The 27,542-nt window shown below is 50.6% G+C and overlaps 1 protein-coding gene across 1 annotated transcript; it reads left to right on the top strand.

Moving 5' to 3' along the window:
• LOC120689453 (kinesin-like protein KIN-14E) lies at positions 1 to 27,110 on the top strand. The gene is made up of 8 exons (XM_039971717.1): positions 1 to 380; positions 476 to 647; positions 24,844 to 24,905; positions 24,977 to 25,154; positions 25,236 to 25,345; positions 25,428 to 25,527; positions 25,603 to 25,689; positions 27,043 to 27,110. The coding sequence occupies exons 2-8, from the start codon at positions 557 to 559 to the stop codon at positions 27,108 to 27,110; spliced, it is 696 nt and encodes a 231-aa protein (XP_039827651.1). The 5' UTR covers positions 1 to 380; positions 476 to 556.
• Positions 27,111 to 27,542: the final 432 nt, after the last annotated feature.

Here is a 27,542-nt window from a genome sequence, read left to right as displayed (position 1 = left end):
TTCAAGGAACTTTCACTTTATTATGTTTTGGTAGCTCTAGGGAGCCCCTCTTACTCTCCTCTGTTGCCTGTCATGAAGCAGACGACTCTGTTCTCTTCATTAATGCGGGTGGCGGTGCAATTGAAGGCTGTGATTCCAACGTAAAGGTTACCGCTGATTCATTCTTTGAAGGAGGGGATGTGATAGAAACGAATGAAAGCATAATTGAAGGTGGTGATTGTCCTTCTATTTACCACTCAGCACGCTATGGCAGTTTCAGCTACAAGTTCAATGGTCTTGCCCCTGGAGACTATTTTCTAGATCTGCATTTTGCGGAGATACTCTACACTTGTGGGCCAAAAGGACTCAGTACATTTGATGTCCTCGTGCAAGATGAAAAGGCAAATATACTAACTTGTTAAACACTGGTAATTGTGTCTCTTGGTTTCTGTTCGGATTCAGCTAAGAACATCACTTTTCACTTTTCAATCCACAGGTATTGTCTCAACTCGATGTTTATGCTGTGGTTGGCGGAAACAGGCCCCTTCAAGTGCGTGATATTAGGGTTACTGTTGAGATGAATGGTGTTATTATGGTCAATTTCAAAGGAGTAAGAGGAAGTCCCATGGTTTGTGGGATATGCATCCGAAAAGCACCACGTTTAACAGGTAAGGAGCTGATTCGATGCGGTTTACTTATTTTCAGAGAGAATATTTGTTGTCTAATGCTTGTGGCGGCAAACTCAGTTTGAGGGACCGAGGAGACGACCATAGGGGGTGAATGGGAGCCAAATAAAAATTTCACCACCAGAAGCGATTTGGTCGAGTCCCAAGTGTACAACCAAACCCTCGAGTCATAGGTGACGTGTGGAGTAGCTATGGAGGAGTTACACCAACACTAAACACCCCTAGGAACAAAGCGTGAACAAGTGCGGAAGCATACGCGAAGAAACAGCGCAAGACACAGCTCGGTATAACTCACCGGTTGATCCGACGCACAGATTTGAATAGCGTCGGTTCAACCGATGAGAAGAGCCGGCAGCAGAGAGAAGCGAGCACCGGTTGATCCGACGTGAAGATTGACACGGTGTCGGTTCAACCGGTGTTAGCACACACCGGATGATCCGACAAAATCAAATCCAATCGCCGGTGCAGTTGTCCAGAGGGACTGCAAAATGACTTAGTGGTCACCGATTAAACCGACGTGCATAGAGATCACATCGTCGGTTTAACCGACGCGCAGAGTAGCACAAAACACAGAACCACTCACCGGTTAAACCGATGAGCGACAAAAGGAACTCGTCGGTGCAACGGCTCAACAACAAAACCCTAACGCATGAGAATCCAACTCACCGGTTGATCCGACGTGGGTACTTTCAAAACGTCGGTTCATCCAGTGATAGGAAAAACTCTGTTCGAGTCCAGAAACAATTTTCCAGTCCGCGCCTTGCCCAAAAACTCGATGATCGAAGGATAAAATCAAGTCCAAATCTCACCAAAATTCGTAGGCACGAACACAAAGGTTGTGAACATGACCACGGAAGGAATCAACGAATCACTCCATGGTTTGGGAGGAATCGAATAAATTCCGAGCAAGATTGGGGTTTTCTCAAGAACGCAACAACTTCGATTCGGGGGGACTCGTGATTCCGGAGGGTATAGCACTAGGCTAGATGATTTAGAGTCACTACAAAGAGTCACGAAATCATCAAGAATCAAGCCATTAACTCGTCCTCATGAATCGACAAGAGAAAATCGAAATTCAATCAAACGAAGCACAAGATGAACAAGAACGAGATGAATTCCAAAACCCCGGAGGGCACAAGGAGGGAAGGGCCTCCTTTCCCAATCAATCTCAGTACAAAATCCTCAAGAATCCATACCTCTAATCCCTAGAGAGGAGAGGGAGGAAGGAAAGAGAGGAGAAGGAGGAGGAGGGCGCCAGGAGGGGGCGCTCGTCTGGCTGCCCGGGCAAAAGAGAGAGAAAGAGGGAGAGGGGGTATTTAACCCCAACAACTCTCAACCCAAAAGACTAAACTACCCGTAGAGCTGAAAATAAACTAGAAGGCTCGTAGGGGCAAAATCGGAAAAGATACATGGACTCATCCGACGGCCGAGGTTCTTTCTTCGAATCGAAGTCTCCTCCGCGATGCCGCCATGTCGATGAAGATCCGGTTCACGGTTTTGGAGGGTCCGCGAAACCCAGGTAGGTGGCCGGTTTTGAGAAAACCGCCAAAACTCCACGCGCGGGAAGATTCCCGCCTCCACGCCATGGCCCTGGACGCCGTTCCCGCCTCGGCCTCCTGACAGCCCTAGACGCCGCCCGACGCCCGTCACATCCTCGCCCGCAGCGAGGCCCTAGACGCCGTCGACGCCCGTCGCCTCCGTCAGTCTCGAGACCGACGCCCGTGCCTCCACGACTTGGCGTCTTCAACCGTCGTCCGCCTCCTTTGTTTTGTGGCGCAAACCAAGAAACCCGTCTTACGCCGCCGTTTGCGCTCTCGATACAGGAGTGGACGCCACAGCTACCGCCCGGCACGTGCTCCGTTCCCGGCTGCCGTTCACCGTTGTCCACCGCACGGTCCATCGGCCACAGCACCTCCACGGCAGCTCTCTGTCGACACTTGACGCCCGTGTACCTGCAATCCAATGACCAAGCGCACAATCACACCGCACGATTGTCAATTCACTCATCACAAGCAGGATAAAGTACTCCACATTCCTCAATCTCCCCCTTGATGAATGCATTGTCAACACACCACCATCGAACCAAGAGAGAAACAAAAACAGAGAAGAACCAGGAAGCAAGAGAGAACTTGAACAAGTGACAAAAGCTCGAAAGAAGCAAGAACAAGTCACTTGACCAAGCAAAGATCGATTCCCTTAGACAAGGGCAACGGCTCGACGCAATCGATCAAACACAAGCATGACTCCTCAAAGTCAGAGGCAGGGCTCGACACAGTCATGCCAGAAGCGGAGGGAAAACCAGGAGCTAAACAAAGCAGAAACTCCCACTGAATGCATTTCCCCCTTACCAGTGCAACTCTCACCAAATGTATGTACCCTCAAGGCCCTATGCTCAACAAGTTTTTGGTTCTCTAAAAAATCAAACAATTTTCCCCCTTGTTCGATTACTAAACTTCTCCCCCTTGTTGGCACATGCACACATCAAGGCTAAACAGACCTAAAGCTCCTCCTGAAACTGAGACTCCCGCTGAACATATGCTATGCAATGAATGCAATGCAGGAGGTGTAAGTGAAAGCATTCAGGGATACAATGATATGAGCAACAACTAGTCACAAGCACGTGTGCATCCATAAACAAGACCTGCATCTAGCTCAACAGGGTATATCAAATCAGTCTAGAGCTAGGCAAGTTCCAGTTTAGGAGAAATAAAAGCATCACCCTTGATCTAGCACTAGCAAGTAGGGAATGAAAGACAGTGCTAATCAAACTCATACAGGTGAGCCAAAAACATCCAAAGCATGTTGTAAACATTGATTTTGCAATCTCATTATATCAAGCAATTTAATGCCATGGGTTGAAAGGTTGTCATGCTTTACTTAGCAATGAGACCAAGCCTATGCCAAAGGCAATCAGAAGCTTAAGGCACTCGTTTCAGTCATGCACAGCCTTGCCCGGGTTCTCACAAGTGCAAAGTGAGCCGTTCCGAAAGCTCGATCAGTGCGACAAGCAATCCCACCTGGATCTTTCCATTCCATTTCAAGCACAGTTCAAGCAATTTTATCAATTTTAGATCATGTCAAGTATGAATTGCTGAATGAAAGGCTACACTAGCATGAATGAGATAGCAAAGCATATCAACACGCCCTAACATGCTAGTAGCCAAGACAGGGTGACCATGTTTTCAAATTTTTAAATCAAAATGGCTTAACTCAGATGAAGTCATATATATAGTGGAGCAAGCTATACATGATCACATTTATAAACTCACACTAGCAAGCACTAGGAGATCATAGCAATGTATACAAGAATGTTAGTGCAAGTAAAGCAATGCAAAATACATAAATGTACAATGCATATGCACAATGCAACTACCAAACCTAGAAAACGAAGAGAAAAACAAACAAGACATACAAAGCTAACCAAGGAAAAGTCAGCGATCAAAAGGGGTAAGAAACCCCAAGCTCCCCTCGCAAGCGAGCAAAGATGTCTTGCTCAAGTGGTTTGGTTAGGATATCTGCGGTTTGCGTCTCTGAAGGGACATGTATCAAGTCTATGTGTCCTCTCTCATGGTTATCTCGCAGGAAGTGGAACCGGATATCTATGTGTTTGGTTCTGGAGTGTAGGACATGGTTCTTTGCAATGCTAATAGCGGACAAGTTGTCTACAAAGATGGGAACCCTGTCATAACTCAGTCCATAATCCTGCAAGGTTTGTTTCATCCAAAGGATCTGGGAGCAACAGCAAGCAGCGGCAACATACTCAGCTTCTGTGGAATAAAGCGCTACGCTAGCCTGCTTGCGAGAGGACCAAGACACCAAAGATGTACCGAGAAATTGACAGATGCCGGATGTCGACTTGCGATCCAACCGACACCCACCGAAATCGGCATCAGAAAAGCCCACCAAAACCAGAGAAGAATCCGCCGAGTATCAAAGACCAAATTCAGGGGTGAATTTCAGATACATGAAGATGCGTTTCACCACCTGCCTGTGGGAGGTGCGCGGAGAAGCCTGATACCTCGCACAGAGGCCGACGCCGAACTGAATGTCCGGCCGCGTCGCCGTCAGGTACAGGAGGGAGCCGATCATGCTCCTGTATTCCTTCTGGTCCACCGCCTCACCGTCCAAGTCCTCATCAAGCGCCGTCGAAGTGCTGATCGGAGTCTGCTGAGGTGACAAGTCACTCATGTCGAACTTCCGCAGCAAGTCCCTGGTGTACTTGGCTTGATGGACGAACGTGCCCTGAGGAATTTGCATGATCTGCAGCCCGAGGAAGAACTGCAGCTCACCCATCATACTCATCTCGAACTCCCTGGACATCTTGGACCGTGTGACTCTCTCGTTGAGGTCACCTAACATCTGTTGAGGTGAGTGACGATGCTGAATGTGTCGTGGTGCTTCCCTTGTCGAAGTCGCCTCCTTCTCAATCAAAGCTGGTGTCTCCTCATGTGCAGCTGGGGAAGGCTGAGTCACCTGCTCGATCGGCCCCCGGGAAGTGGATGTAGTCGGATCGGGGCCGTTGTCATCGTCCGAGCTTGTGGCGGAGGCGACTGGGTCCACAGCACGCGTGGTTGCCTCAGCATCACCCTCCGCAGCTTCTTCCTCCTCATCTTCAAAGATGGAGGTACAGAGCTCATGCTCTCCTGCAACTTCAAAGACAGAAGCATTGCACGGTGCAGTCTCGTCGAAAGTGACTTCACAAGTCTCTCTAACGATGTTAGAATCAATAAGCAACACACGGTATGCTTTGGAATGAGATGCATAACCGATAAAAATGCCGTCAGACGAGCGAGACTCAAACTTATCAAGATTTCCTTCTTTCAGCACAAAACACCGACAACCGAAAACTCTGAGATGATCAACAAGGGGCTGGCGTCCAACTCGCAACTCATAAGAAGTCTTGTGCATGAAAGCACGCAAGAAAATACGATTGGACACATAACAAGCGGTATTAACCGCCTCAGCCCAGTACTTTCAAGGAGTCCTATGCTCATCGAGCATCGTCCTCGCCATCTCAACCAGCGTCCGATTCTTCCGTTCTACAACTCCATTCTGCTGTGGAGTGTAGGGAGAAGAGTACTGGTGTTCAAGACCTTGATCACTGCAAAAGGTGTCAAAACAAGCATTTTTGAATTCTGTGCCATTATCACTGCGAATTGCTCTCATGACCTGGGGTAGCTCGTTTTTCAACCTCAAGATCAAGTCTCGAACAAACTCGAAAGCCTCATCCTTGGTTATCATGAAAAAGACCCAAGAATAGCGAGAAAAATCGTCCACGATCACAAGAACGTACCACTTCCCACCAACTGATATCACCCTAGAAGGACCAACTGTGTCCATGTGTAGCAACTCTCCAGTGTGAGTGGTCATCACCTGATTAACAGGCAGATGAGAAGTAGCAATCATCTTCTCGTGGCGACACGGATGGCAAACAAGGTCCCTTTCAAACTTCAATTTGGGCAATCCTCGGATTAGGCCAAGTGAGCTAAGTCTAGACAACAATTCGAAGCTCAAATGTCCAAGTCTCTTATGCCACTTCCATAGATCGGAAGAAGGACCGGCCAACAAGTAACGAGAAGGGCCAAAAGGAGTTCCAGAGAAATCGACCAAGAAAACTCGATCACGAGGAACGATTCTGCAAATCAGGTCTCCTCCGGAATCAAAAACTCGAGAACAACCCTCCTTGAAGAGAACTTCAAACCCCTCATCAAGAAGTTGCGAAACAGAGAGCAAATTAAGGCCAAGATTCAAAACCAAAGCAACCTCTCTCAGGGTGAAGCGATCAGAAACTCTAACAGCGCCAACACCACATACCTTGCCCTTACCATTATCCCCAAATATGATGTATTCTTTGTGGCGCGTTGGGGTGAGGCTGGAGAACCATTTGTCATTCCCGGTCATATGACGCGAACAACCGGAGTCCTTGATCCACCTGTTCTCCAAGCCTCCAACCTGCACATCAGTAGTGAGACAAAGAGTGATCAAATGTCTCAACACTGGGGTTAGAAAAGTGTGAAGCAAACAAGTGTCAAGCCATTTGCTCTACAGAAGGGTTAGCAAAATCAAGAAAAACGTATCCCTCATCCCGTCTACCGCGAGGCTGACGACCACCACCACGAGGAAAGCATGGTGCATCGTAACTTCCTCCAAAGCCTCGGTCCCGTGGTCCGTAGCCGTACTGAGGACGACCAGGAGCACGACTGGCAAAGCGACCACCCGCTGGAGCACGGTAACCTCCACCGTCTCCCTGTCCTCCACCTACACGGCGCGCCCCAGCATCTTGCCTACCACCACGCCGAGAAGGACCATGCACCCGAGCAGAGTAGATGTCCGAGTTACGTCTCTCCTGCTCACGCCTCACAGCCCGCTTCCTCCTGAAGCAAAACTCCTCCAGGTGACCTTCTCTATCACAGTACTCGCAGTGGTACCTCACCTCTCTCTTGGGAGGTGGAGGCCTCGCCTGCGGACGAGGAGGAGCAGCCCCCTTCTTCTGGGCAACCTAGGCTATGGCATCAGGGAGCATATCAAGAGGATTCCTCAGCTCATTGGACTTTGGAACCCAAACCTGCTTCTGTGGAGGTGCTTTCAATGGTTCTTTAAGCACACCATCCACGGGGTCAACAAGCGAAGGCTGCGTGCTCGTGCTAGCAGTGTTTAGAGCACTTGGAGCTCCAGCAGCCTTGCCGATCTTACCATACAGCTTGTCAAAGTCTGACTTCGTGTATGTGTAACCGACCCCAAAGCCATCACCACGCTTAAACTGCTTGATCATCATGCCCAACTGCGGCTCACTGCTAGAAACCCAGCTCAGAATCGCTCTAAGATAGGTATTCTCATTCTCCAAGTTGGCTTTCTCTACCACAAGATTATCCAAATCAGAAATCAAACCAGGGCAAACATGACAATCAATAGGTGGGCTAGACTCCCCGACCTTAGTCTTCCCTAAAGACTTAATCAAGGCGTTCTTCTCATCTAGCTCCGACCTAAGCGTGGGACAAAGCTTACAAGCACCAAGCAGAATAGGACTACATCTAAGCTCCTCTATCTCACAAACAATAGTGGCAAACTTAGACTGCAAAGAAGCTAGATCAGACTTAAAAATGGGACACTCATCACATTCTAGCACATCACTAACTATGGGAGCGTCCTTGACCAGTTCAAGCTCATGCTTGGCTTTGGCTAGCTCGTGAGACACGTCAGCAAGCGAAGTCTTAGCAACATCTAAGTTCGTGACGTTCTCATCATGCTTCGCACGGAGAGCAACAAGATCATTCATGCGAGATATGTAGCCAGCGCACTCATCCTCACCAGATTTCTCTCTAGCACAAGGCAGTTCAGCCCTAAGCTTTATACGCTCTCTAGCTGCTTCCTTAAGCAGCCTCTTCTGATTGTCGAGAGCGGCGTACAACTCCATAACCTCAGTATCAAGAAGGTCAATAGTGGAGTTTACCTCTGAATCACTCTCGGATCCAGGAGAAGAGCCGTCGTGCGTCGGTGTAGCATGTCCACCTGGAGACGCACGAGCACCATTGGCCTCAGCCGCCATGGTGCAGAAACCCTTGCGCCGCCGGCCGCCAAGCAAAGACCGATGAAGCCGGTGGCTTCCTTGTCCCGCTTCTTCTTCTTCTTGTCATCGTCGTCGGAGGTCGCTGAGCTACGCCAGGAAAGCCTTCTCCCGCTTCTTGGCCTTGTACTGGAAGCGCTTCTTGAGCGACTCCTTGTCGAAGCATCCTCCCCGGTCACGACTGCGGTGCTTGTGGCGCCGACGCTCCTTGTTGGAGCCTCCCTCGTCGCGGTCGCGGTGGCGGTAGTAGTCGAAGTTGTTGTTCTGGCCACCGCCGGACTTCTTGGGGCAGTCGGCGATGAAGTGGTTTAGATCGCCGCAGTGGTAGCACCCGGGGTTCTTCTTCCTCTGCCTGTTGTGGTAGACACGCTGGAACTTGCTGATGAGGAGTCACAAGTCGTCGTCGCCCAACGTCTCTAACTGCTCATCTGTAACAGAGGGCAGAGAGGCAAGAGAAAAGCCAAGAGCAGAGTTAGCGTTAGAGCTCGATCCACCTGGGCAAGTCACAAGAGCGATGCTCTTGGAAGGAGGGGCACCATTGAGCTTGGCTCGTGTCTGGTTATCCACCTCCGTGGCCTTGAGCTTGCTGAAAAGCTCATTCACGGTCAGAGTCTCATAGCCTGCAGACTCGATGATTGTGTTCACCTTGAGATCCCACACAGAGCGGTCAAGTGCGTAGAGCAACTTGAGGGCCTTCTCATGCTCTGTGTACTCAAGGGCATCAGCAGATCTGTTCGCACTGACTTTGTTCACAATCGATTGAAACCGACTGAACATGTCGCCAATGCTCTCACCCAGCCCCTGTGTGAAGTTCTCATATTCACGGTGGTGAGTCTCGAACAGTCTAGCCTTCACCTGAGGTGTGCCCTCGTGGTAGTTCTCAAGGCACGTCCAGACTTTGTGGGCTTCCTGAAAACCCTGGACGCATGAGAACTCCGCACGAGAAACGCTAGCGAACAAGGCATTGACAGCCTTGGCGTTCGCCTCGTGCTCGGACGCCTAAAGAGGAGAGGTCCGAACGGCAAGCACCTCGTACGCCTGGTTCTTGGTGATATCCTAGACCTCGGCTCCCATGCTTTGCAAGAAGGCACGCATGCGAACCTTCTAATAAGCATAGTCCTCGCCGGAAAACACTAGGATCTTACCAAGACTCGCCATGGTCGCCAAGTGGTTTTCGAACCGGTTAAGGTACTGAAAACCTCAACTAAGCTCTGATACCAATTGAGGGACCGAAGAGGCGACCTGAGGGGGGTGAATGGGAGCCAAATAAAAATTTCACCACCGGAAGCGAATTGGTCGAGTCCCAAGTGTACACCCAAACCCTCGAGTCCTAGGTGACGTGTGGAATAGCTATAGAGGAGTTACACCAACACTAAACACCCCTGGGAACAAAGCGTGAACAAGTGCGAAAGCATACGCGAAGAAACAGCGCAAGACACAGCTCGGTATAACTCACCGGTTGATCCGACGCACAGATTTGAACAGCGTCGGTTCAACCGATGAGCAGAGCCAGCAGCAGAGAGAAGCGAGCACCGGTTGATCCGATGTGAAGATTGACACAGCGCCGGTTCAACCGGTGTTAGCACACACCGGATGATCCGGCAAAATCAAATCCAATCGCCAGTGCAGTTGTCCAGAGGGACTGCAAAATGACTTAGTGGTCACCGGTTAAACCGACGTGCATAGAGAGCACATCGTCGGTTTAACCGACGCGCAGAGTAGCACAAAACACAAAACCACTCACCGGTTAAACCGATGAGCGACAAAAGGAACTCGTTGGTGCAACGGCTCAACAACAAAACCCTAACACATGAGAATCCTACTCACCGGTTGATCCGACATGGGTAGTTTCAAAACGTCGGTTCATCCGGTGATAGGAAAAACTCTGTTCGAGTCCAGAAACGATTTTCCAGTCCGCGCCTCGCCCAAAAACTCGATGGTCGAAGGATCAAATCAAGTCCAAATCTCACCAAAATTCGTAGGCACGATCACAAAGGACTTGTGAACATGACCACGGAAGGAATCGACGAATCACTGCATGGTTTGGGAGGAATCGAAGAAATTCCGAGCAAGATTGGGGTTTTCTCAAGAACGCAACAACTTCGATTCAAGGGGACTCGTGATTCCGGAGGGTATAGTACTAGGCTAGATGGTTTAGAATCACTACAAAGAGTCACGAAATCATCAAGAATCAAGTCATTAACTCGTGCTCATGAATCGACAAGAGAAAATCGAAATTCAATCAAACGAAGTACAAGATGAACAAGAACGAGATGAATTCCAAAACCACGGAGGGCACAAGGAGGGAAGGGCCTCCTTTCCCGATCAATCTCAGTACAAAATCCTCAAGAATCCATACCTCTAATCCCTAGAGAGGAGAGGGAGGAAGGAAAGAGAGGAGAAGGAGGAGGAGGGCGCCAGGAGGGGGCGCTCGTCTGGCTGCCCGGGCAAAAGAGAGAGAAAGAGGGAGAGGGGGTATTTAACCCCAACAACTCTCAACCCAAAAGACTAAACTACCCCTAGAGCTGAAAATAAACTAGAAGGCCCGTAGGGGCAAAACCGGAAAAGATACATGGACTCATCCGCGGCCGAGGTTCTTTCTTCGAATCGAAGTCTTCTCCGTGATGCCGCCATGTCGATGAAGATCCGGTTCACGGTTTTGGAGGGTCCGCGAAACCCAGGTAGGTGGCCGATTTTGAAAAACCCGCCAAAACTCCATGCGCGGGAAGATTCCCGCCTCCACGCCGTGGCCCTGGACGCCATTCCCGCCTCGGCCTCCTGACGGCCCTAGACGCCGCCCGACGCCCGTCACCTCCTCGCCCGCAGCGAGGCCCTAGACGCCGTCGACGCCCGTCGCCTCCGTCAGTCCCGAGACCGACTGTAACATCCTGAAAATTTCCTAAAATAAATCATGCGCTAAATTTTTGTTTCGTCGTTGAGCTCGATCCCTTTCTTGGTTCATCTCCCGCCTGACTTCCCGATGCCCCGAGGAACCGAGCCGACACCCAAATTTTCCGTTGTCCCACCCCTGTTTGGCCCTCGGCCTGCGCGTCGCACGCGGCCGACACCACGCGTGGCCGACCGCGGCCGCGATCAGCGCCGACGCGCTCGCCCCCCCCCCCCCCCCTCTCCCTTTATTTCTCTCCCCTCCTCTTTCTTTTCTTTTTTTTCCCATTTTCTTTTTCTTTTCTTTTTCTTCTCTCTCCTTCCCTCTTCTCTCCCCCTTCCTTTCTTCTCTGCCGCGCGCGCCTGGCCGCGCCCTCTCCTCCTGCCCCCTGCTCCACCCGGCCGCGCCCTCCACCGGGGCACGCCACCCTTGGACCCCGCTCTCGGCCGCCGCTGCGCTCAGCCCGAGCCTGCCCGCACGCCGCTCCAGCACTGCCCATCCTCCTCACGCGCGCGCCCTGCTCCGCACGCCCGGCCCCGAGCGCCGCTTGCCACGCGTGCCCGCTCACCCCGCCTGCCCGAGCGCGCGCACGCGCGCACGAACACGCCACGCCACGCCAGCCGCGCAGCCGTACCACGCCGACCGTGCGCCCGCCTGCTCAGCCGTGCGCGCGCCCACACCACGCACGCGGCCGCGCCGCGACCAGAGCGCCCGCACACGCCACGCCCTGCCCTCCTGTGCCCACGCCGCTGCTGCCCGCCGTTGACGCCCGAACAGCGTCGCCTGCGCGCGGTCGCCGCCTCCTCGACGCGTCACGTCCCGCCTCGCAGCGCACGCCGCCGCCCTGTGCGCGCACGACGCCGGCGACCCTTCTACAGCGCCGCCGTTGACGCCGCCGCTGCCCTGCTCCCCGCTCCACCGCCTTAACCGCCTATAAAAGGGGCCGCGGAGCGTCCCCGAGTGCCCCATCCACCACCAAGAGCCGCAGCCGCCGCCCGAGCTACCCCTTGCTCCGCTAGCGCCGCCGCCCCGCTTCAGTAGCGCCGCCGCCGCCGGCCCGCGTCGCCCCGCCTCTGAGCGCCGCCCCGGCTCAAGGTGAGGCCGGGAATCAACCCCGCAGGGCCCCCACCTCCTTTTCCCTCTACCCCGGGCCGCCGTCGAGGCCAGGGCGGCCGAATCGGCCGCCGCCGGCGCTCCCTACCCCTCCCCTGTTCTGTGTCGAGGGGAGGAGGAAGAAAGGGCAAATTTGCCCCAAGCCCCCTCCTTTCCCTCTTATTTGGTTAAGAAACCCCACCCCTTTAAAGCCTTTTTCAATTAAAACCCCTTCTTTTGTTATATTTCCAAAATAAACCCCCACCATATAAAGTTAATTACAACTAAACCCCTGACTCTTTCAGATTAACCCAAGAAACTTCTAAAATATAAACCAAGCCCCTGCCTACTTAATCTTAATTACAATTAGGTCCCTGGACCCCTGTTTAGGGCCTAAACGCTTCCCTGACCTATCATTTTATGTGCTTAATGACCCCGGCTTAACCTAAAATTTTACCCCGCCTCTCCTAACTCAGTTCTGGCCATACCATTCAGAAACCATTCAAAAATAACAATCTATGCTCTATATTTCATGTGTTCCCGTTTCGAGCTCGACGACAAATCCTTGTTTTGATTGTGTGCTTGTTTGTGTGCGCTGTAGACCACGGAGTGAGCGAAGGAGAACCCGTTGATGAGCAGTGCTGTGAGCAGGTGAACGAGGACCCGTTCCGCGACCCCGAGCCCGAAGGACAGGACTTCCCCGAAGGCTTTGAAGACGGCAAGTTCAATCCCATCCTTTGATGCATGTTTCTGTCCTAGTTTTATAAACACAACCCAATGGCCTGTTTTATAAAACTGCATATGTTTACTTGCATGAAAACACGGTTGGATAGCCACCCCTTGATTTGTGATAACTATTCCTTGACCACCTAGATTAATGTCTGATTTTGCTTGGACGTTAATCGATATTAGAACGCTTAGGACTTTACCCTTAATATGATTTATTTGATAAAGAAAAATGTGTGCGTATGGGACGGGATAAAGTGTGGATTTCCGAAAGATGAGTTTGGACGGGATGGACGGCATTTCTGTGTGAATTGCCGATTGGTGTGCTTATGCCTGTGTGGCAGGGCAAAGAAGGGAGTTATCCATCTTGTCGCGTTTAAGGACCGAGTTGGTGTGTCATCTCACCTAACTCCACTATCGTGCAAACCACTCGACCGTTGTATGGGCAACGGCGTAGCATAAACCCCACTAGTTGGTGTGATAGCCATCAGGAGAGCTGAGAGCAACGGGTGACTAAGGAAAAGGGATAAGCCCAGAGCGACTTATGCCCGGTTGTACCTAAGTGAACGGTCAATGACCCCTTGGTGCATCCCGTGATGGCTAATCAGGCTTAGCTATAGTGGGTAATGGCTATGTTGGGATCTACACCAACACGACGGTGTTCGAGTTGTGGTATCCTACTTGTGGGTAAAGTTGCACACCTCTGCAGAGTTAAGAATCTATTCGAATAGTCCGTGCCCACGGTATTAGGCGAGTTATGGTGTGGTCACATAACTAGTGTTTCTTTGGGTTGGGCTGGTGTGAGTTGTTCTGGAATTGTGTCCGGCAGTTGTGCCGTGTGCTACGACGGACGGGGAGTCCGGTAGCAGTTTAAAATTTGAAACTCCGTGTTACTCCAGAAACTGATTTTCAAAAAGGCTTTCCTTAAAATAAACCCCTGCATAAAATATCGTTTTTCTGCAAATTAAACCGTAACCTTATCCTTGATTTACCCATGCATATTATTCTATTATACCCCCCTCCGTGGGTGTGGTTGAACTTGCTGAGTACGTTTGTACTCACCCCATTCTTACTTTTACAGAAGAAGACCCAGACTTCGTACCAGACGACGTCGAGTAGGGTTATCGTTCTACACCCAACCTTGCCTGTGGAACCGGCCCTGTCGAGATGCCCCCGCTGTCGCAGTACTCTGAGCCCGTGGTAGACCCTATGTGGTTTGCAGTCTGGTGTTATGTCGTAGCTTGGTTAGTTATTATCATTATCTGTATCGAGTGTCCTCCAAGGTTTGTACGGTTTTGAACCATCTGATGTAATAAATGTGGCATCAGCCTCCTGGGACTGGTGTTTTGTATCACATTTAAGTCTTCTCTTATGAGGGGACGCTTCAGGTGGTATCAGAGCCGGAGGTTGGCCGTAGGACGTGACCCTAGGAGCGAAACCCGTTTTCAGGACCTTTCACCTTAGAATTTTTCTATCCTTAATCCTTTCCTCACACAAATACTTACCTTGGGTTCTTGCCCTGTTCCAGATGGCTGACGATGGATGGATCGGCGGAATCTGTTTCGCAGAGCCCGGCCTTCCTAAGTTGTTGATACTCAGCCTGGAACGCATTGGAGTTGTGGATCCGCCGGAGTTTCTTTACCGGGAGTACGACTCCAAGGGCACTCTTCGGTGTGACCTGATGATCTTCGTAGCAAGGAGCACCCGCTACCCTGATGTGGACCCCTGGTTCATCTCCACCACTGGATTCCGTTTCCCGGATACCTATCGGAAAGCCGCCCGCAAAGCCCTGCGGCGTCTGCGTGTGATCTACAAGCATCACCTCCAGCGTACTCCTATGGTATTTTTCCCGCCGACTGAAGGAAGAGGACGCACATGGATTGCCAGGATAAGAGGACTTGGGAGAGAAGAAGAAGACCTGGAAGACACGGTCTCTCACCTATCCATCTATATCACCGGCCTGGATGAGCTCTATCGCGAGCAAGCAGCACAACTGAAACAGCAGGTCCACAGAGCAGAAAAAGCAACCCAGGAAATGGAGGAACAACGGTCGAGGACTTTCCATGCCGAGTATTCCCTAGCCGCCCTCCAAGTCCAAATGGATGAAAAAGAAGAAGAACTGGAAGAACAGCGAGCAAGAGCCGCACGCACCGAGGACTCGCTAGCCGCTCTCCAAGCTCGAATGCGGAGGTATGAGGCTCGCTGGGGAATAGGAGGATGGATAGAGGAAGACGCTGAGGAAGAACCCGAAGAGGCTCAATGGGATGTAAACACCCAGACCGAAGAGGAAGAGCCCATGGAAACCCATTGGGACGTTGGAACTCAAACTGAAGAAGAAGAACCCGAGGAAACCCATTGGGACAAAGGTACTCAGACCGAGGATGACTCGATGGATCGGTACCTTCCGCTGAAGAAGCGCTCCCTTAGGATTGAGGAAGAATCCCCATGATAAGAGTTGTCTTCAAGCTAGAACCTTTGCTCTAATAATAATCATGTACTCATGAAGTTGTACTCCTCCATGTTGCCATAAATAAAAATCATCTACCCCTTTGTGTACCTCAAATATTTGTGCAAGTTTTCACCCTATCTTTGTTTTCAGATGGCTGAGGAAGGATGGACCCAGGGCGACTGCCAAGCTGCACCTGGTTTCCCCAGCCTCTTGATCAACGCCCTGGAAAACCTTGGAGTCACGGAACGCCCAAGGTACTACAGCAGAGAGTACGAGCATTATGGCACTCTCCGCTGCAGGGTGATCCTAGTCGTTGCCAGAAGTGACCGCCACCCCGACATCCTGTCATGGCGAGTGACCGCTACTGGGTTTAGGCACCAGGACACCTATCCCCTAGCCGTCAGGAAAGCACTTCGTTACCTGTGCCGGATATTTGAAGGACACCTCACCCCCACACCAATGAGGTTCTTCCCACCTGCCATCAGAACTCCTGTTTGGGAAGCTCGAATGAGAAGCCTGGAACGGCGCCGCCATGAAGAAGTCCTCCTATACCAAGTAGCTACCTACCTAGCCTCCTTGGATCAGCTCTTTGACGAGCAAGCCAACATGCTGAGGGAGCAGACCCATCGAGCCGAGCAAGCAGAGCTCGCGCTAAGACTGCAGTAGATCCGAGCAGTCCAAGCCGAGGCAAGGGCCGCAGCCACGGCCAGCAGTGAAGCAGTTGCTCAGGAGAGCCTCAGGCAAGCCAGGGACCAGCGTATACAAGAATGGACTAACAGTGGAACCCCAGTCCCGGCAATAGGAGAAGACCATGTTCTGCTCGGAACGCCCGTTTTTGGATGGGGACCGCTCATTGGAAACCCACCAGCCCCACCCGAGAATCCTGGGAGGTCTACGGCCGCCGCCGCAAGAGAAGTCACGGCACAACCCCAGAAAAATAGAGATCTAGAGGACGGCGAGCCAGGACCCCTCATTTCCCCGGAGGACGTGAGTTCCTTTCCGAGGGAGGAACCCGCTCAAGCCAATGAGTCCGCCTGAAGCACGAGCAATCGACAAGGAATGAAGCCGTGTGGTCCGAAGAAGTGTTGTGCCCCTTTTTCCTTTGAAGCTATGTACCCGGACGTGTAGTGCGCGTTCTAGTCGTGTCCCTGTGTTGTACCCTGCCTCGCTTTAGTGAAGGTTGCTTGTTGCCTTGTTGTGTGCTTGATTGTGTGTGTGCCCTTCGGCAGAAGGTTAATTCTGCCTTTTCGAAAATGCGAATTAAACAACATAAACATCACCTAATCCCAATCTCACAAAAACCCCACTCGATCTGCAGATGGTTTCCCGGAGCATCACAAGGGCCTCCCGCGTCAGGGACCCTGCAGCCGCTGATGCAGGAGTACACCCTGACGGGCAAAACCATCCTCAGGAAGAGCAAGAAGTGAGTCAGGGCAGAGGAGAAAACCTTGGTGCACAGCTGCAACCACCACCACCACCACCCTTCGTGGACCTGGCACAAATAATCCATAATCAGACTCTCATATTGGAGACACTAGCCAATGCTGTAGTGAACAGGCAGCCGCGAGAGCAGACCTTTAATGACAAGCTGACAGCTTTCCTGAGGGCCAAGCCACCTACTTTTGCCGGATCCAGCAACCCCTTGGATGCAGATGACTGGCTCCGCGTGATCCAAAGGAAGCTCGAGCCATTTGGGTGCCAGGATCGAGATAAAGTTCTCCTGGCAGCGCATCAACTCACCGGGACTGCCTTAGCCTGGTGGGAGAATTACTGCGCTGCTACCAGAGATGCCTCCACCATCACCTGGAATGAATTCATGAGGGAATTCCGCCGTTATCACATCCCCTCGGCCACCATGAAGCGCAAGGCAGATGAATTCCGCGCACTTCAGCAGGGGAATATGACGGTGGAAGAATATACACATCAGTTTATGGAGCTGGCTCGCTATGCACCCGAAGAAGTAAACGACGACGAAAAGAAACAAGATATGTTCAAGAAAGGACTAAACCCAGAACTCAGGACCTTGCTCACTCCTCAGATCTACCCTGATTTCAACACCCTGATGAACAAGGCAATCCTCACAGAGAGGGCCAAGATCGAGGAAAGAAAGGATAACAAGCGCAAGTTTCTGGAAAGCAAGGCACGCCAGCAGGATCGTTTCCAGAAGCCCAGAAACTTCAGCTACAACGCACCAAAGTCCCAAGCTCCAATACAGTACAAAACTCAATCTCAAGTGACAGGACCACGTGCCCCTAACACCCAGCTCAGAAGCCAGAACACCATGAGGGCCCCTCAGAGTAATGCAAGCCAGGTCACCAACAACAACAACAATGTGAAGGCCTGCTTCAACTGTCGAGAGACGGGACATTTCATCGCCGACTGTCCTTATGCCAAGAACAAGCCGGCTACATCAGCTTTCTCCAACACAGTGAACGGACCTAAGCCAGTTTTGACCGGTGCCAACCGAGTGCCCCTCCGCGGCAACAGCAGCAACAACAACAACCAGCAGAGGCAACCCCAGCAGTCTTTTGGACGAGCCCGCGTCAACCACATCGACGCACAGGAAGCCCAAGGAGCTCAGGGCGTAGTACTCGGTGAGTACCTAGTCAGCTCAACTCTTGCAACGGTACTGTTTGATTCTGGAGCATCACATTCGTTTATATCCTCAAGTTTTGTGGAGAAGCATAAAATACCTACGGTACTACTAAAAACACCCCTATTAACCCGGACGCCCGGCGGAGACATCAGGTGTCAACTGGGTTGTCTAGGGGTAAGGATCAATTTAAGTGGGGTAGAATTTTTAGCAGATCTAGTAGTACTTAAGTCAGAAGGGATAGATGTGATCCTTGGAATGGACTGGCTAAGCAAACACAACGGCCTCATAGGTTGTACGGACAAAGTAGTACATCTAACAAACCCTGAGGGAGTCCAAGTGACCTGTCATACCCGGGAATGTGGAGCAAACCCGATGGTATTCAGCATGGAAGCCAAGTCCTTGGAAGAAGTCCCAGTAGTGAATGAATATCCCGATGTCTTTCCCGAAGAACTTCCCGGTATGCCACCAGATAGGGACATAGAATTTGTCATTGACCTTGTCCCTGGGACTGCCCCTATAGCCAAGAGACCTTATAGGATGGCAGCCACCGAGTTGGCAGAATTAAAGAAACAATTAGAGGAACTACAACGAATTGGCTTCATCAGGCCAAGTTCGTCTCCTTGGGGAGCCCCGGTTCTATTTGTCAAGAAGAAGGATGGAAGTATGAGGTTGTGTGTTGATTATCGAGCACTAAACGAAGTCACTATCAAGAACAAGTATCCTCTCCCCAGGATCGACGACCTTTTTGACCAGTTAAAAGGAGCCAAGTATTTTTCCAAGATCGACCTAAGGTCCGGATATTTTCAGCTCAAGATTAGGGAAAGCGACATCCCGAAGACAGCCTTTGTCACCCGATACGGACAATTTGAGTTCACAGTGATGTCTTTTGGATTGACAAATGCACCGGCCTATTTCATGAACCTCATGAACAAAGTGTTTATGGACGAGCTAGATAAGTTTGTCGTAGTCTTCATTGACGACATACTTATTTACTCGAGGAGCATCCAGGAGCACGAGCAGCACCTGAGGGTAGTTCTGGAAAAACTAAGAGTGCATAGGCTATACGCCAAATTCAGCAAGTGTGAATTTTGGCTGGAGAAAGTAGCTTTCCTTGGTCACATTCTGACTGCGGAAGGAGTAGCAGTGGATCCCGAGAAGGTCGAAGCAGTCTCCAACTGGCAGCAACCAACCAATGTCAGTGAGATCAGGAGTTTCCTCGGATTGGCAGGGTATTATCGGAGATTTATTGAGGGATTTTCTAAGATAGCCCGCCCCATGACAGAACTGCTCAAGAAAGAAAAGAAGTTCACCTGGACGGAGTCGTGTGAGAGGAGCTTCCAGGAGTTGAAGCAAAGATTGACGACAGCCCCAGTGCTAACCCTGCCGGATATTCATCGGGATTTTGTCATCTATTGTGATGCGTCCCGACAAGGATTGGGATGTGTACTGATGCAAGATGGGAAAGTCGTTGCATATGCTTCCCGTCAGCTCAGGACTCATGAGCAAAATTACCCGACCCATGACCTAGAACTTGCAGCCGTAGTGCACGCACTTAAGATCTGGAGGCATTATTTAATAGGAAATAAGTGTGAAATCTTCACCGACCATAAAAGTCTGAAGTATATCTTCACCCAGCCGGACTTGAACTTGAGGCAAAGAAGATGGCTAGAATTAGTCAAAGATGATAATTTGGAAATTCATTATCACCCAGGAAAAGCAAATGTAGTAGCTGATGCTCTAAGTCGGAAATCCTACGGGCCCAAGAATGACTATTTACGAGAGGAAATGGCACGATTAAATGTGCACATTGTCCCTCGAGGTTCCAGCCAAGTGCTGAACGTTCAATCCACTCTGGAAGAAAGAATCAGGAAAGCCCAAAGATCGAACAAAGGACTGATGGAAATCCGGAGGCAAACCGGAGAAAATAAGGCCCCAGACTTTCGAGTTGATAATAAGGGAACGTTGTGGTATAAAGACAGAATTTGTGTGCCCCAGAAAGGAGATTTCAGGCAGATGATCATGGATGAAGCCCATAACTCGGCCTACTCAATTCACCCAGGATCCACCAAAATGTACATGGACTTAAAACAGAAGTATTGGTGGAATGGGATGAAGGCAGATATTGCACGATTTGTCGCCCGTTGTGATACTTGCCAAAGAATCAAAGCTGAACACCAGAAGCCGGCAGGATTATTGCAACCCCTACCCATTCCGGTTTGGAAATGGGATGAAGTAGGAATGGATTTTGTAGTAGGTTTGCCCAGAACCCAGAAAGGACATGACTCCATATGGGTAATAGTGGATCGCCTTACTAAATCAGCTCACTTTATACCCGTACGAACCAACTATGACGGGGAGAAGCTAGCTAAGCTCTATATAGAAAACATAGTGAAATTGCATGGTGTGCCCAGCCGAATCGTTTCAGATAGAGGAACCCAGTTCACCTCTAGATTTTAGAAAAGTTTGCATAAAGCTATGGGCACCAAGCTAGACTTTAGCTCCGCTTATCACCCACAGACAGATGGTCAAACAGAAAGGGTGAATCAGATCATGGAGGATATGTTGAGAGCACGTGTCCTCACTTATGGCAAGGATTGGGAACAAAGCTTACCCTATGCCGAATTCTCATACAACAACGGGTACCAAGCAAGCTTGGGCATGTCACCGTTTGAAGCTCTCTACGGAAGAAAATGCAGAACCCCTCTGATGTGGTCAGAAGTTGGAGAACGTGCCCTAGTCGGCCCCGCACTCATAAAAGAAGCCGAAGAAAGAGTCGCCGAGATTCGAGAAAAGATAAAAGCGGCCCAGTCCCGACAGAAGAGCTACGCCGACAAGAAAAGACGGGAAATAAGTTTCAACCCAGGAGAGTTCGTGTATCTCAAGGTATCGCCTATTCGAGGAACCCGAAGATTTCAGGTACAAGGAAAATTGGCCCCTCGGTATATTGGACCATACCGAGTTCTGAAGAAAGTTGGAGCAGTAGCATACCGGTTGGAGCTACCAGAAGAAATGTCGGATATACACCCAGTATTCCACGTCTCGCAGTTGAGAAGGTGTTTGAGGATACCCGAAGTAGAGCATGTGCCGGTTGAAACGATAGATCTGCAGCCAGACCTGCGATATCAGGAAATACCGGTCAAGATTCTAGACACCGTCACCAGGAGGACCAGAAACTCCGAAGTACGAATTTGCAGGGTTCAGTGGAGCAGACACGGAGTAAAAGAAGCTACGTGGGAACGCGAAGATGCTCTGAAGAGGAAATTTCCCCACCTGTTTAGGAACCAGTCGAATCTCGAGGACGAGATTCATTTTAAGTGGGGTAGGTTTGTAACATCCTGAAAATTTCCTAAAATAAATCGTGCGCTAAATTTTTGTTTCGTCGTTGAGCTCGATCCCTTTCTTGGTTCATCTCCCGCCTGACTTCCCGATGCCCCGAGGAACCGAGCCGACACCCAAATTTTCCGTTGTCCCACCCCTGTTTGGCCCTCGGCCTGCGCGTCGCACGCGGCCGACACCACGCGTGGCCGACCGCGGCCGCGATCAGCGCCGACGCGCTCGCCCCCCCTCTCTCCCTTTATTTCTCTCCCCTCCTCTTTCTTTTCTTTTTTTTCCCATTTTCTTTTTCTTTTCTTTTTCTTCTCTCTCCTTCCCTCTTCTCTCCCCCCTTCCTTTCTTCTCTGCCATGCGCGCCTGGCCGCGCCCTCTCCTCCTGCCCCCTGCTCCACCCGGCCGCGCCCTCCACCGGGGCACGCCACCCTTGGACCCCGCTCTCGGCCGCCGCTGCGCTCAGCCCGACCCCGCCCGCACGCCGCTCCAGCACCACCCATCCTCCTCACGCGCGCGCCCTGCTCCGCACGCCCGGCCCCGAGCGCCGCTCGCCACGCGTGCCCGCTCACCCCGCCTGCCCGAGCGCGCGCACGCGCGCACGAACACGCCACGCCACGCCAGCCGCGCAGCCGTACCACGCCGACCGTGCGCCCGCCTGCTCAGCCCGTGCGCGCGCCCACACCACGCACGCGGCCGCGCCGCGACCAGAGCGCCCGCACACGCCACGCCCTGCCCCCCTGTGCCCACGCCGCTGCTGCCCGCCGTTGACGCCCGAACAGCGTCGCCTGCGCGCGGTCGCCGCCTCCTCGACGCGTCACGTCCCGCCTCGCAGCGCACGCCGCCGCCCTGTGCGCGCACGACGCCGGTGACCCTTCTACAGCACCGCCGTTGACGCCGTCGCTGCCCTGCTCCCCGCTCCACCGCCTTAACCGCCTATAAAAGGTGCCGCGGAGCGTCCCCGAGTGCCCCATCCACCACCAAGAGCCGCAGCCGCCGCCCGAGCTACCCCTTGCTCCGCTAGCGCCGCCGCCCCGCTTCAGTAGCACCGCCGCCGCCGGCCCGCGTCGCCCCGCCTCTGAGCGCCGCCCCGACTCAAGGTGAGGCCGGGAATCAACCCCGCAGGGCCCCCACCTCCTTTTCCCTCTACCCCGGGCCGCCGTCGAGGCCAGGGCGGCCGAATCGGCCGCCGCCGGCGCTCCCTACCCCTCCCCTGTTCTGTGTCGAGGGGAGGAGGAAGAAAGGGCAAATTTGCCCCAAGCCCCCTCCTTTCCCTCTTATTTGGTTAAGAAACCCCACCCCTTTAAAGCCTTTTTCAATTAAAACCCCTTCTTTTGTTATATTTCCAAAATAAACCCCCACCATATAAAGTTAATTACAACTAAACCCCTGACTCTTTCAGATTAACCCAAGAAACTTCTAAAATATAAACCAAGCCCCTGCCTACTTAATCTTAATTACAATTAGGTCCCTGGACCCCTGTTTAGGGCCTAAACGCTTCCCTGACCTATCATTTTATGTGCTTAATGACCCCGGCTTAACCTAAAATTTTACCCCGCCTCTCCTAACTCAGTTCTGGCCATACCATTCAGAAACCATTCAAAAATAACAATCTATGCTCTATATTTCATGTGTTCCCGTTTCGAGCTCGACGACAAATCCTTGTTTTGATTGTGTGCTTGTTTGTGTGCGCTGTAGACCACGGAGTGAGCGAAGGAGAACCCGTTGACGAGCAGTGCTGTGAGCAGGTGAACGAGGACCCGTTCCGCGACCCCGAGCCCGAAGGACAGGACTTCCCCGAAGGCTTTGAAGACGGCAAGTTCAATCCCATCCTTTGATGCATGTTTCTGTCCTAGTTTTATAAACACAACCCAATGGCCTGTTTTATAAAACTGCATATGTTTACTTGCATGAAAACACGGTTGGATAGCCACCCCTTGATTTGTGATGACTATTCCTTGACCACCTAGATTAATGTCTGATTTTGCTTGGACGTTAATCGATATTAGAACGCTTAGGACTTTACCCTTAATATGATTTATTTGATAAAGAAAAATGTGTGCGTATGGGACGGGATAAAGTGTGGATTTCCGAAAGATGAGTTTGGACGGGATGGACGGCATTTCTGTGTGAATTGCCGATTGGTGTGCTTATGCCTGTGTGGCAGGGCAAAGAAGGGAGTTATCCATCTTGTCGCGTTTAAGGACCGAGTTGGTGTGTCATCTCACCTAACTCCACTATCGTGCAAACCACTCGACCGTTGTATGGCCAACGGCGTAGCATAAATCCCACTAGTTGGTGTGATAGCCATCAGGAGAGCTGAGAGCAACGGGTGACTAAGGAAAAGGGATAAGCCCAGAGCGACTTATGCCCGGTTGTACCTAAGTGAACGGTCAATGACCCCTTGGTGCATCCCGTGATGGCTAATCAGGCTTAGCTATGGTGGGTAATGGCTATGTTGGGATCTACACCGACACGACGGTGTTCGAGTTGTGGTATCCTACTTGTGGGTAAAGTTGCACACCTCTGCAGAGTTAAGAATCTATTCGAATAGTCCGTGCCCACGGTATTGGGCGAGTTATGGTGTGGTCACATAACTAGTGTTTCTTTGGGTTGGGCTGGTGTGAGTTGTTCTGGAATTGTGTCCGGCAGTTGTGCCGTGTGCTACGACGGACGGGGAGTCCGGTAGCAGTTTAAAATTTGAAACTTCGTGTTACTCCAGAAACTGATTTTCAAAAAGGCTTTCCTTAAAATAAACCCCTGCATAAAATATCGTTTTTCTGCAAATTAAACCGTAACCTTATCCTTGATTTACCCATGCATATTATTCTGTTATACCCCCCTCCGTGGGTGTGGTTGAACTTGCTGAGTACGTTTGTACTCACCCCATTCTTACTTTTACAGAAGAAGACCCAGACTTCGTACCAGACGACGTCGAGTAGGGTTATCGTTCTACACCCAACCTTGCCTGTGGAACCGGCCCTGTCGAGATGCCCCCGCTGTCGCAGTACTCTGAGCCCGTGGTAGACCCTATGTGGTTTGCAGTCTGGTGTTATGTCGTAGCTTGGTTAGATATTATCATTATCTGTATCAAGTGTCCTCCAAGGTTTGTACGGTTTTGAACCATCTGATGTAATAAATGTGGCATCAGCCTCCTGGGACTGGTGTTTTGTATCACATTTAAGTCTTCTCTTATGAGGGGACGCTTCACCGACGCCCGTGCCTCTACGACTTGGCGTCTTCTACCGCCGTCCGCCTCCTTGGTTTTGTGGTGCAAACCAAGAAACCCGCCTTCCATCGCCACTTGCGCCCTCGATCCAGTAGTGGACGCCACAGCTCCCTCCCGGCACGAGCTCCGGTCCCGGCTTCCCTTCACCGCCGTCCATCGCACGGTCCATCGGCCACAACACCTCCACGGCAGCTCTCCATCGACACTTGACGCCCGTGTACCTGCAATCCAAAGACCAAGCGCACGATCACACCGCACGGTTGACAATTCACTCATCACAAGCAGGATAGAGTACTCCACATTCCTCACAGTTACAGATGGAAATGCCTTGTGCAAAAGATGTTCAGCAGATATTGATTTTTCAAATACCCAGGTCAGAACTTTCACAAACGGTTACATCTTCATATTTGATGTGACCCTTATGCATGATCTATGACTATGCAGACTAGGACAAGTAAACTGATCTCAAAGTATGAGAAACAGATTGAGGAGCTAACGAGCCAATGCACTATGAAGACCAACGAATGTTACATGGCGTGGTCTTCAGTAGACTCTACCAATCTGGAGCTTGGAAGGCTTAAAATAGAGCTTCACCAGAAGGGTGCTGAAATTGATAGTCTTGGTATGGATTATGCCACTGCAGTGATCATCTTCCCATCCTAATTGTTTGCATAGGTTCACAATTTTTATCCATTGCCTACAGAGCAAGCTCTTGGTAGAGAGAGTGGCCAGCTAAGAAATGTTTCCCAGAAATATGAAAATGACAAGAAATTGTGGACTGCTGCTATATCTAATTTGAAAAGGAAAATCAAGGTAAAGATGATTTAATGCATGTGTTAGCACTGCAGCAACTGGAATAAGTTAACTTTAATAATTTTCACTCCTTAATCCTCAGGCCATGAAACAAGAGCAGGCACTGTTATCTCTTGAAGCACATGATTGTGCAAATGCAATTCCTGATTTGAGCAAGATGATTGCAGCAGTTCAGGCCCTAGGTAATATATGAATTAGCATTATTGTGCAGCCTTGCAACTGTTATAAATAAACAATGTATGGTTTAATTGTTGCAGTTGCACAGTGTGAGGATTTAAAACTGAAGTACAATGAAGAGATGGACAAGAGGAAGAAACTTCATAATATTGTTCAGGAGACAAAAGGTGTCTATCATCCTTTCCTTGACCCTGGGCACTTTTGGACCAATGGCTTTTGTCAACACTTGGCCAGCTTTGACTGTATCAGCGGACAAGGTACGTAGGACGTTAGTACCAATGCAACTTAATTGGTGGCATGTTTACTTTGGTCTGTATTAAGCAATTGTTAACCTGTCCTTCAGTCCACAACGTAACCATTGGAGGACCTGGTCATCAAATGCATGTCGACAACAATAATGTAGTTGATGGACTCGAATACTCGTTAATACCCATGCATGCATGTGTTTATGCTTCTACGGCGGAGCACACTAGGCATGTGATTTCTATATATACTGTCAGACTACTTCTCATCACTCGATCGTCCACAAACCTGCAATGGCGCCTTCAGGAAAGAATAGTCTCTCTGCAGCCGTACTCCTAATTGTCATCGTGGCCGCCGGTATGTACGTGCACATGTATGAACGGTTGTTTTGATTAATCTTCGGGCTAATATAATTAACCACTTGCATTTCTTGCATCTGCTAGTACTATGTTCAATGCCTACATGCACGCGGGGTGAATGCCATCAGTATGCCAACGGTTGGTGTGAATGCCGGCACCTGAGCGGCTCTTATGCTGGACCGTGCCTTGGTCTTGACCACAGTTGCAATGAGACTTGCTTATCTGAAAGCTCCGACAACATTTACGGCATGTGTGACAAGAACGCTCAATGCTCATGCTATACTAAATGTGCCTCTTAGGGGTGGAAATGGACGGCCTGTTTCCCGCCCATTTATACGAATCCTGTCTACGAGCAGAAAATTTCTATTTTTATCCCGTGAAGAGTGAACTGGTCTATGATTGAGTATTGAGTCAAGTTTGTATTTTTGTTATTGTTCTGTACTTTGGGCCTGTCGACTGGACTGGCTGGCTAATACTGTAGCGGTAGTTTTTTTAGATGTTGAAGTACTGTAGCGGCTGGTTAATATAGCCACTGCACACTTTAGAGGTTGAAATACATTGATAATTTGATTAAAAAATATATAGATACTGTGGCGGTTGTCTGGCTAGCAGTAGCAGCTTAAGCGAACAGGCCCAATGTGCGTGGTGGATGCCTAGTTCTGTTGGTGTATTCTGTACTTGTGGTGCTACTCTGTGTTGAACTATTGATCATGTATCAATATTACATGCATTTTTTAAGATAACTGAACAAAGTTCCGGCTCCTGACCGGTATTACATGCATGGGTGCTTCATCTCATGACTAACCGAGGAGGCCTGAACAAAACAAGGAGTTTCACTGCACAAAGTGCTAGCTAGGAGCAAGGAAATCAGAAAAGAATCCTTGTATGAGTAAATAAAATACCTTTTTCTGCACGCAGGAATGGGCAAGGGCATATGCTGGGATACTGCCAGCTTTATTCTTGTGACGCTTCTTGCATCCCCATAATGCGAACAAGAAACAGAGGTGGTGCTTGAGTGATATCAGAAAGGAAAATGAACGCACTAAAACGAATTTGTCTTCACAACATCTATACAGCTTAGGAAAGGCAGTTTTCAGTGGGTGTCTAACAGCCAAATATCCTCCCAAAAACATGGCAGACAAGTTCAGTGCCATGGATCGGAGGGTTCCTTGGCAGACAAGTTAATTGGTGATCACGGCGTGAGTCTGGGGGACGGGAGAGAGAGAGATTAGCGAGGATGGTGGGTGGTTTCTCTCTTGATGAATCATATCGCAGCAAGTCTCCACAGCACTGTGGGCCCACGCGTCAGTCAGTCAGAGAGAAAGAAGGAAAATCGGGGCAGAGCAGAAGAGAAGAGAAGAGAAGAGAGGTAAACCAAACAAGCAAGGGTACCCCTCCGATCGATCGCGCTAGCTGCT

This window comes from Panicum virgatum, chromosome 9N (genome assembly GCF_016808335.1).
Source record: "Panicum virgatum strain AP13 chromosome 9N, P.virgatum_v5, whole genome shotgun sequence".
NCBI lineage: Eukaryota > Viridiplantae > Streptophyta > Magnoliopsida > Poales > Poaceae > Panicum > Panicum virgatum.
Note: the sequence above shows the minus strand (reverse complement) of the source record. Positions and strands in the feature narration are given on the sequence as shown.

What these genes read in the sequence shown, in the direction of transcription:
- LOC120689453 (XM_039971717.1), top strand. Translation starts at nt 557, where the DNA reads ATGAATGGTGTTATTATGGTCAATTTCAAAGGAGTAAGAGGAAGTCCC. An exon ending in ATTTGAAAAGGAAAATCAAG is followed by an intron (nt 25,346 to 25,427) that starts GTAAAGATGATT and finishes CTTAATCCTCAG; the next exon opens with GCCATGAAACAAGAGCAGGC. An exon ending in TATTGTTCAGGAGACAAAAG is followed by an intron (nt 25,690 to 27,042) that starts GTGTCTATCATC and finishes TTCTGCACGCAG; the next exon opens with GAATGGGCAAGGGCATATGC.